The 10,593-nt window shown below is 14.4% G+C and overlaps 1 protein-coding gene across 1 annotated transcript, besides 21 other annotated features; it reads right to left on the reverse strand. All coding sequences in view use genetic code 6, as the record gives it.

The window, feature by feature from the left end:
- Positions 1-366: 366 nt before the first annotated feature.
- Positions 367-404: a microsatellite.
- Positions 368-402: a microsatellite.
- A 538-nt stretch (positions 405-942) lies between the features above and the next one.
- Positions 943-985: a microsatellite.
- A 143-nt stretch (positions 986-1,128) lies between these two features.
- Positions 1,129-1,161: a microsatellite.
- A 760-nt stretch (positions 1,162-1,921) lies between these two features.
- Positions 1,922-1,974: a microsatellite.
- Positions 1,975-2,017: 43 nt separating this feature from the next.
- Positions 2,018-2,060: a microsatellite.
- Positions 2,024-2,060: a microsatellite.
- Positions 2,061-2,740: 680 nt separating this feature from the next.
- IMG5_070670 (hypothetical protein) lies at positions 2,741-8,361 on the reverse strand (the record flags this gene model as incomplete). The annotated part of the gene is made up of 4 exons (XM_004036723.1): positions 2,741-2,759; positions 3,067-3,589; positions 5,187-5,253; positions 7,477-8,361. 4 exons carry the CDS (start codon positions 8,359-8,361, stop codon positions 2,741-2,743), a joined length of 1,494 nt encoding a protein of 497 aa, XP_004036771.1.
- Positions 2,824-2,935: a microsatellite.
- Positions 2,829-2,945: a microsatellite.
- Positions 2,974-3,056: a microsatellite.
- Positions 2,981-3,023: a microsatellite.
- Positions 3,089-3,441: a microsatellite.
- Positions 3,606-3,691: a microsatellite.
- Positions 3,851-3,924: a microsatellite.
- Positions 4,730-4,768: a microsatellite.
- Positions 5,259-5,294: a microsatellite.
- Positions 7,565-8,187: a microsatellite.
- Positions 7,568-8,204: a microsatellite.
- Positions 8,350-8,406: a microsatellite.
- Positions 8,368-8,405: a microsatellite.
- Positions 8,407-9,479: 1,073 nt separating the features above from the next.
- Positions 9,480-9,508: a microsatellite.
- The last annotated feature ends 1,085 nt before the right edge of the window (positions 9,509-10,593 follow it).

Raw genomic sequence — 10,593 nt, forward strand, 5'->3', positions numbered from 1 at the left:
AAATATTTTTTTTATTTTTTTACCTATTATTACTATGTCAAATTTAAGAAGTAGTTCGTAATGAGGAGGTAAATTTATGAATACTTTTTGAAGCTTTTTTGCTTATGATTATGAATCGTAACCTAATAATTCGTAGTCGCCACATTTTAATACGAAAGGTTCTGACCATGTTAATGTATTTATTGGAGATTAGACTAAATCTTCAATTGCTAGGGTAAATTATTGTGTATTATAAGTTTTATTAATAAGGTAAAACTAAAATTAAAAATATTAGTGTTTTCATTTCAATTTATTGTTTTTTTTTTATTTAAATGTTTTTTTATTTTGATTTGACTATGTTTTTTTAGTTATTTTTTTTATTAATGCTTTTTTTTTTTTTTGCTTTTTTTTTCTTTCTTTTTTCTATATATAAAATTAAACGGTTGAAATAACGGAAAATCAAAATCTATATTATATGATTATTAATGATTTTATTTTTAATTTATATAAAAAATTATTTTGTATTTTTCATTAAACGTATTTAATTTTAATTATTATATATCTTTTTAAAAATTATGTAAAATAAATAAAAAAACCGAAACATTATAACTAACCTTTAAACAAAAAAAATATTAAAAGAAAAATTCACGATTAAAAAAATCAAAAGCATTTTTTAAATAATTAATTTTATTATATATTAGCATATAGTAAATCATATAAACAAATATTAACAATTATAATAATAATAATTTATACTTAAAATGAATGTAGTAATTCATTAAAATTGTTAATAAATATAGTATTATTAAGATAATTAGTAATTATAATAATTTATTATAAAATTAAATTAAAAATAATTAATTGATATATTTAATATAAGTGATACTATTTCAAATTATTAAATAAAAATAATATTTTTATAAAATATTTAAATTTAATATCTTAAAATATTTAATATTAAATTATATATATATATATATATATATATATATATTTATATATATATTTAAAATGTCATAAATAAATAATTATATAATGGTTTTTTTATTTCTATATAAAAATTTTTTGTTATTAATATCAATAGATAATTTATATTAATTATATAACTGATTCAAGGTTTTTACTATTTTAAAAATAAAAAAATGTAATATTATATAAATTACCAATTATATAAATTCCAATAAGTAAAAAATCCATTTTAATTAATATCAATATTATCAAATAATCTAAATTTTAAATTTATATTTTATTTTTTATTTTATAAAAAGAAAAAAAATTAACTTTTCAGAAAAATCTTTTGCAGAAAAATTAAATTTTTTTTTTCTAAAATAGGCTAAATAAGTATTTCGACTTCCAATTTAGTAGTAAATCCTTTTTATTCATTATCTAAATAATTAAAAATATATATAAGATGTCCTTAATCTTTTGATTTAAAATTGCAAAGATCCATAAGAATAGGGCCAACTACATTAACCTCAAGAAACTATTATTAATTCTTTTTTTATTTATTATAAACAGGATAAATATAAATATATATTACCACGTTCAAAAAATCAAAAAAAGCCTTAATTTATTAGTTATTAAGATTTTTATAAAAAATTAAAAGATTTGATGTAAAAGTACTTATATCAACTTTTTATTAATTTATAAAAATAATATCAAAAATTTCTTAAGCAGTTAAATTATATAAATTAAAAAGAGAAATAAAATAAGAACGATTATATTAATCTTAATTAGTTTATTATTAATTTTCACATTTTTATAAACTACGTAAAATAAAATTATTTTTAAAGGCAATATCAGGTCTATATCTAAAATTTAGTAAATTTTAAGAACTATTTAAATTCGGAATTTATTCTACCTTATTTGGAATTATTTCAATATTATTAAAAGTATTATCTTTTTAAGGACTAACAAATGAAAATTGTTATAATTATAAATTTTATTATTATTATTATTATTATTATTATTATTATTATATTATTATTATTATTACATTATTTTTTAATTATTTGCCTATGAAACACAATTTTTGTACTTTTTTTTATAATTTTATATTATAATTTTTATTTTATATTTTTCTTACTTATTATATTTTATTTAATGTTTTGCTTTTTTTTTCAGTTTTCTACACTTCATAAAATTATATATTTTCTTTTTGATTTATTTATTATTATTATTATTTTTCTTTTTAAATATGTTTTTCTAAATTATCTTATATTGTCTCTATAATTTCTCCTTAACTTTTTTTTATATTACAAGATTCTATATATATTTTTTGTCTTTTATTTAATTAATATTATTTTTTTTATCTATTTTTTTCGGTGATTCTTATATTTTTATTGAATTATTTAATGAAGTAATAATTCCTTAATCAAATTTTCGGTTTATAATTTGCATTAATTATTAAGAAAATGGTTATTTTTCATTATTAGTTTCTAAATTTATAAGTATTTATTTTTATTATTCAACAGTTAAATCTTATGAAAATTCTGTATTTATATAGTTTATTAAGTTATTTTCTTCTTTTTTTTACTTTCATTTATATTATTATTATCTTTTCTTCCACTTTTATGCATACTTTTAAAAGAATTTCTATATTAATAAAGTTCCTAATCTTATTCGACTTTTAAATTTATTTAAGAATTTTTGTTTTTAGTTTTTTCACCTTTATTATCTTTTTATTTCTCTTAGTTTATTTATTTTTTAAGTCTTTTTTTCTTCGTTATTTTAATATTATTTTTTTTCATATTTTTAATTATCATCTTCTACCTAGCATTCTTTATTCTAAACATATTATTATTATTAGTCACATTAGTCATTTTATTAATTGTCTTGTTCTTATTATAAATCATATACTTCATCTTATTAATCATATTCTTCATTTTGTTTATTATAACTTTCATTTTATTGATTTTATAGTTCATTTTGTTAATCATAATATTCATTTTATTAAAGATATTCTTAACTATATTTATCTTCATCTTAAATTTAATTATTATATTATTTTTATTATAAATATTATTATTTTAGTTATTAATATTCTTCTTGCTATTATTATTATTATAATTAATATTCATAGTCTACATCTTATTATTATTCCTCATCTTCTTAATCTAGATCTTAATCTTAATTTTAATCTTAATCTTAATTTTAATCTTAATCTTAATCTTAATCTTAATCTTAATCTTAATCTTAATCTTAATCTTAATCTTAATCTTAATCTTAATCTTAATCTTAATCTTAATCTTAATCTTAATCTTAATCTTAATCTTAATCTTAATCTTAATCTTAATCTTAATCTTAATCTTAATCTTAATCTTAATCTTAATCTTAATCTTAATCTTATTCTTAATTTTAATCTTAGTCTTAATTTTAATCTTAATTTTAATCTTAGTCTTAATTTTAATCTTAGTCTTAATTTTAATCTTAGTCCTAATTTTAATATTAGTGTTAATCTTACTATTATTAATATTTTAAGAACTATTATTATTAGTAGTATTAATAATGTTATTCTTCTCCTTACTATTAGTTTTCATCATCTTCATATTAATATAATTGTTCTTATTATTCATAATCGTCTTCTTCTTTTTATTCCCTTGTTCTTATTCTTTTTATTGATATATTTAATTAATATGTTATTGTTTTTATTATTAATTAATATTTGATTCTTTTTGTTATCTATTATTATTTATTTTTTGTTTTTATTAATATTCTTATGTTTATTAATAATTATGTGTTATTTATTATTATTATAGATTTTCATATTCTGTACGATTTATTTATGTTTATAAATTATATTTTTATTCTTATTAGATTTTTTAATTTCCTTATTTATTATTATTATTTTGTGTATTTTAATTAAATATATTAGAATTTTATTTATATATCTATTAATAATAAGAATTTATATTTTACTATTATTATTAATAGAATTTATTATTTAGATTTTATATTAAATTATTCTTATTTTAATTATGATTTTTTTCTTCTATTTCTGGTATTTTTTCTTCACTTTTATATAATATATTCATATTTTCTTCTATTTTTTTAAATTATTCAAGACTCTCAGTTTCTTATTCTCTAAGATTATTTTCTTAAAATGAATTTTCATAAAAAAATTATTGTTATTCTTTTTAAGAGTATTAACCTTTCTAATTAAAATCCTCATTTTATTAACTATTTCTTATATTTAGATATTATTGCTAATATTTTATTCTCCATAAAAGGAGTTATGTGTATTTTAATAAAAGTTATTATTTTAATTTAAATTTTGACTTTTTTATTCACTTCCTTCTGATTTTTATTTATTAGAAATTTTACTAATTTCCATATTTTATTAATTTTCATTTATGTTTTCAACTTCATCTTCATAAAATTATTATTGTTAAAAATATTAAGTAAAATTCGAAGCCTTTTAAAAAAAGCCGTTTTTTTAATTTTATATATCATCTTCTACTTTTTATTGTATTATCTCATATTTTTATTATAAATGATTAAAATTTTATTAAAGCTATTTAATTTTTTATTTATAAACAAAAATATAAAATTGCTGTTTTTTTTTTTTTTAAAAAAAAAGAATACTTCTTATATATTTTAATTTAATGAAATTTTTTTTTAACTATTATTATTTTTTGTATTATTAGTAAAATATGTTGAATTTGAACTTTTAAATTATTATTTTTAAATTATTTAAATTTAAGATTTTCCTTTTAGTTTGTTTAAGTATTTTCTTAATTATATTTATAGATTTTATTGATCTAATTTTTTATTTTTATAATTTTTTATTTTGGGTTTTTTTTATTGTTACGTTTTGGATTTTTATTTTAATCAAATATTAATACTATTTCTTATATTTCTTACTATGTTCCTTCTTTTAATTTATTTCTTATTATTATTCTATCGTCTTTTGATATTTCTAAATTTATTTTAAAATGAAAATTTATTTTTTTATTTATTTACATAAACATTTATCAAGAAGATCAAATAAATAATTATAAGTTCGCCTATTTTAGGATACTCCTTAGTTTTTTTATTATTTTTATTTGATTATGTTAAAGAGAAAGTTCTTATCATTTTTTTAAATTAAAAACAATTTTTTAAATTATTAATTATATTTTTTTAAAAAAAAAACAAAAAAAACAAAAAATTTATTTTATAAAAATACTTTAAAATTATAAATAAAAAGTTAAATAAAAATATATAACACAATATAAATAATTTCATAAACATTTTTTTAACTTTTAAAGCATTTCTTCGTTTTATTTTAACATCCTTTTTTTATATATTTTTATTTATTTATTATTTTTTTTTATAAAAGTAAAAATAAAAACTACTTTTAAATTAAATTATTATCAATATCTTATTCTTAGAAAATTTCTTTAACTTATAATTATTTTTATTTATTAGATGATTCTTATTACTCTTATTTTTCACCTTTTAGGATATTAAGGAACTATTAACTTCTTTCGATTTCGGCATTAATATTATATTCTAATTCTTATTTAAACATATCTCTTTCAACTTTTTCTTTATCACTCAAAAAACAAAAATCTCTATAATTGACTGCCTAATAAACATAAGGCTAAAAATCACCCGATTTTTGAATTAATAGCTAGATTTCATCCCCAAATCTATTAATAATATATATAAAATCATCATATTAATTCCATTTAAGAATAGTTCTGTCAGAAAAGATAATTTTAATATATCCGTTTTGAAATGCTTAAAATTTTCCATCTTAATTTTCACATTCATGTATTAAAATAAAGTCTTTTTATGTGAAAGAGTTTTCTTGTTTTTATTTTTTTATAATAAAAAATTATTATTGATTTTTTCTTCATTTTAAGAATTAAATTCTATTAATTAAGCACATTCCCAAAAAACATACTATTTTCCTGTTTTTTACCAAACCTATATAGTATTAAATACCTTTTCTTTTTCATGGAAATATTTTCCTTTTTAACTCGACAAAAACACTTTTTTTTATCTTTTAAAACTATTGCTTCATTCTATATAATCCATCCTTAAATTCCTTAGTCAAAAAAATAAAAAACTTTCGAAAAAGGATATTTAGGGGAATAAAAAAGCGGCATAGTTTCATCATTTCTCCATATATTTTCACTTTATATTTATTATTATTGAAAATTCAAATCTTCTTCTATTTTTGGGAATTCTGAAATTCCCTCATTTTCATTTATTTTATATGAATTATATTCTTGTTAAATTTTCTCAGATTCCTGAACTTATTATAATGTTTCGTTTTAGTTTTCTTCCATATATTGAATAAATTCTAATTCAAATACTTCTTATAAATTAATTATATTTTTTTTTTAATAAAATGTATAAAGGGACTGACCATCTTTTTGGATGATTTTTTAGTGGAAATATTTTAGTGATTTATGTATAAACGTAGGGTATTTTAATACTCTAAGAAGTACTTTTTATATTATATTTATTAAAAAATTCAGAAAAATCATATGTCTGGGTTCTTGTTTTTTATTTAGGGAGAATTTATAAGTACGAAACTGTAAAAAAATGAAGGTTTTTTTGCAAAATTATAGTCGAATAATTATCAATTGAGCTCATTTAGAAATCTCCTTGTTCAGTTTCTATTATTTCTATTAAATCTTCTTTTAAAAACCATTTGGTAGTTTCTATTTTTGATTAATGCTTTTTTAAATTATCTTTGTATAAATTTTCAGATGGGATTTAAGGAATATCAGTTATTGGATTTATATGCTTTTTTTATTAATTTTTTTTTTTTTTTTTTTGGGTAGGATTTGTTTACTTTATATACTAAATCTAATTTTTAGTCTAAATTTTCGGTTTATGGTATTGATTTTGTTAAGAATCTTAATTTATTAGCTGATCGTGTAAAATATGTGCAACATACTATTGTTTTGTTTTGATTTTAATTTATATAAATAATCTTTTTTTTATATATGTACTATTTTGTTTATGAAGTATAATAGATGATTTGTCTTAAAAATATGAATGAATTCTGCCGTCTTCAAATAAAAGAAGAGATTCTAAATTCATTTAATTAATTATATTTTTTAAAAATAATTAATTATAATATAGTTTTTATTATTTTCAAATAAATTTAGAATTTTTATTTAAATTTATAATATATTGCGAGAGATTATTATTTATATATTTTTTTTTAATTATACATAAATCAATAAATTATTTTAAATTTATAATATAATAAAAAAGTTTAGTTTAAGAAATTAAATAAATAAATTAATTACTTTTTAAATAATTATTATTTATATAGGTAAAAAAATCATAAATTTTCTTAGACTTTACATTCATCTATATATTTATTGAAATTTTACAAATATTAATGTAAAACATGAGGATTTTAAACATTATTATTATTGTAATTATAATTATTAATGTTTAAATTATCTTATATATTATCAAGAAATTTATATTAATATTTTACTTATTATTTTAAATTAATTTAATTAAATTTATATTTATTTATAGTACTATTATTATTTTAATTATTATATTCAATCTAATACTATGAACTATTATATTTGAAATTATTATCATTAAATTTTGTGTATATATTACAATCATTATCATTATCATTATCATTATCATTATCATTATCATTATCATTATCATTATCATTATCATTATCATTATCATTATCATTATCATTATCATTATCATTATCATTATCATTATCATTATCATTATCATTATCATTATCATTATCATTATCATTATCATTATCATTATCATTATCATTATAATTATCATCATCATTTATATTATCATTATCATAGTCATTATAATTATCATTATCATTATGATTTTAATTATCAATAATTATTTCATTATAATTATTAATATCATTATATTTATCATCAACTTTATTATTATTAATATAATTATTATTATTGTTAAATTTAAAATATTCATTATTATAATTTATATCAGTATCAATATTATTATTATTATCATTAATATTATAATTTTCATTATTATTATAATTATCTATATTATAAAAATTATCATTATAATTATTATTATTAATATGATTATTATTTTAAATATCATTACTTTTAAGATAATCAATTTAATCATCATTATCATTATAATTATCATTATTATTATTATTTTCATTATAATCATTATTATTATTATTATTATTATTATTATTATTATTATTATTATTATTATTATTATTATTAATATTAATATTATTAATTTTATCAACTTAATTTTCATTTTCGTTATTGCTATTATTATAAAAAATTTTATATTTGTCATTATTTTATTTTTTAATATAATTATCTTTATCATTTTTTTATTTATTATTATTATCATGATTATTATTATTATTGTTTTGTTTTTTTATTTCATTTCTACTTTATTCTTATTTTTATTTTTATTTTTAATTTTATTTTAATTAATTATCATTTACTTAAATCATATTATTTTATTTTATATTTTGAATTTTTGAATTATTTTTATTTTAACTCATTTCTTAATTTTAAATTTAGATAATATTATTATTATTATTATTTTATATTTCTATGTTTTAATTTTTATGTTATTTTTAATGTTTTTTAATATTTTCTTTTTATAAATTTTCTATTTCATTCTCCAATTCTTAAATTTAGTTATTTATTTTTTTTTATATTTAATTGTATTATATTTAGCTATTTTATGGCTAATTATTTTTTTCTATAATATTTTTTTTTAATCTATTTATTCTTTTTAATTTATCATATTTAGAACTTAAATTTCTTCTTTATTATTATTTTATATTTCCTAACTATTTTATATTTCGTTTTTTTATAATTAATTAAAATATTATTTATTTTTTAAATTTTCATTTATTTATTCTTTATTATATGAATAATTTCTTTAACTTTCATCCTAAAATAATTTTGTTTTTAACATTTTTTAATTATATCTTTTTTCTTGTTTTCTCTGATCCAGACTATAAAGTACACTTTTTTTTAAATTTTTAATTTCTTAATCTATTGAATTGCTATCTTATGAATTATTTTAATTATTAATAGTATTTTAGGACTTTGATATTTAATATGATTTTCTTACTTAATCTGAAACTATACTTTCTGATATTTATTTACGCTATTCATTAAATTTTTATATATTTTCTAATTATTAAAATTGCTTTTGTTTCATTATTTCTTCATCAACACCTCCTAAGTCTAATTCAGTTATTAAAATATATTTTTATTCTTAATCTTTTTTTATAATAACTATTTTTATTATTAATGATTCTATTATTATAAAAATTTATTTTAATTTTTATTAGAATCTGTATTTGTTGATTATATTTTATTTCTTTTTAATAAATAAATTATATAAAATTATATTAATAAAAATTTACTTTTAATTACAAACTTAGTTTTAAATATTTTTTATTTTAATTATCTATCTTAAATATTCATTCTATAAAGTTTTTATTCATAATCATCTTATTATTATATTTAATTTATATCTGTTTCTATATATAATATATATATATATATATATAATTTTGATAAAATTTTTAATACAGAAAAAATTAGTAAATTTATTTGATTTATCATTTATTGAAGAGTCTAAATTAGTTTGAAAATATGAATTATTATTATGAAAGAACTTTAAATTATTATAAGAATTATTTTATTATTAATTTAAGCCTCCTATATTATTATAAGCTATTTAATATTTTGAATTTAAATACTAGTTATCAAAAAAACTTAATTTTTTTAATTCGTTAGCACTTAAATTTTTAATTTTTGATTAATTTTAGTATTAATTAATAAATTTTTATTAAAAATTAATTAAATTTTCTTATTCTTTATAATATTTAAATTTTAAATCGGATTGATTTTCAACTTTAAATTAATTATTTTAAAATTCTTATTTTAGTGTGTAAATTTCATTTTAATATTCTAATTATTTTATTTTGTTTTCCCTATTTTTCATTTCAATTAAATTTTAAGAAATATTATATGAATAATTTTAAGGACTTTTAAAAAAGTTTAATTGCGTTGAATTACTCTTAGGCGTTGTATAATTTTCAATTTAAAATTTATTATTATTTATTATTTTTTTGAGAGTTTCTCCAGTATAGATAGGTACTTTTTATTTATAAAAAGAATTTTAAAGGCTACAAAAATTTTATCTATTTTCTAAATTTTATTCGGTTAACAATTCAACCATTAATTAAAGAGCTTTTATAAAAAATTATTTACTATTTTATTGGTGTAAATTATTTAAAAATTCATATTCGTTTCCAAATTTATTTTCAAATATTTATTTCAAATGAGGATTTTTTTAAATTATTGAAAGTAAATTAGCTGCTTCTTAATAAATTTCTGAAAATTTATTTTTTATTTATAAATGATGACTCATTTATCGCTTTTTATGTTAATTTTTTTTAATTATATATTCACAATCTTAACAAATACTGCCTTAACAAAAACATTCTTCTTACTGCTATATTTAAATTTAGCTTTTAGATATTTTTAATTTTTTCATTTTTTTCTTTTTTTTAAATTATAAAAATAAATTGCTTTTTTAAATAACATACCTATAAATATTATAATTAATCAATTAGTTTTTATTTGTCTT

The sequence above is a fragment of the Ichthyophthirius multifiliis genome (genome assembly GCF_000220395.1).
Source record: "Ichthyophthirius multifiliis unplaced genomic scaffold scaff_1120509250386, whole genome shotgun sequence".
Classification (NCBI taxonomy): Eukaryota; Ciliophora; class Oligohymenophorea; order Hymenostomatida; genus Ichthyophthirius; species Ichthyophthirius multifiliis.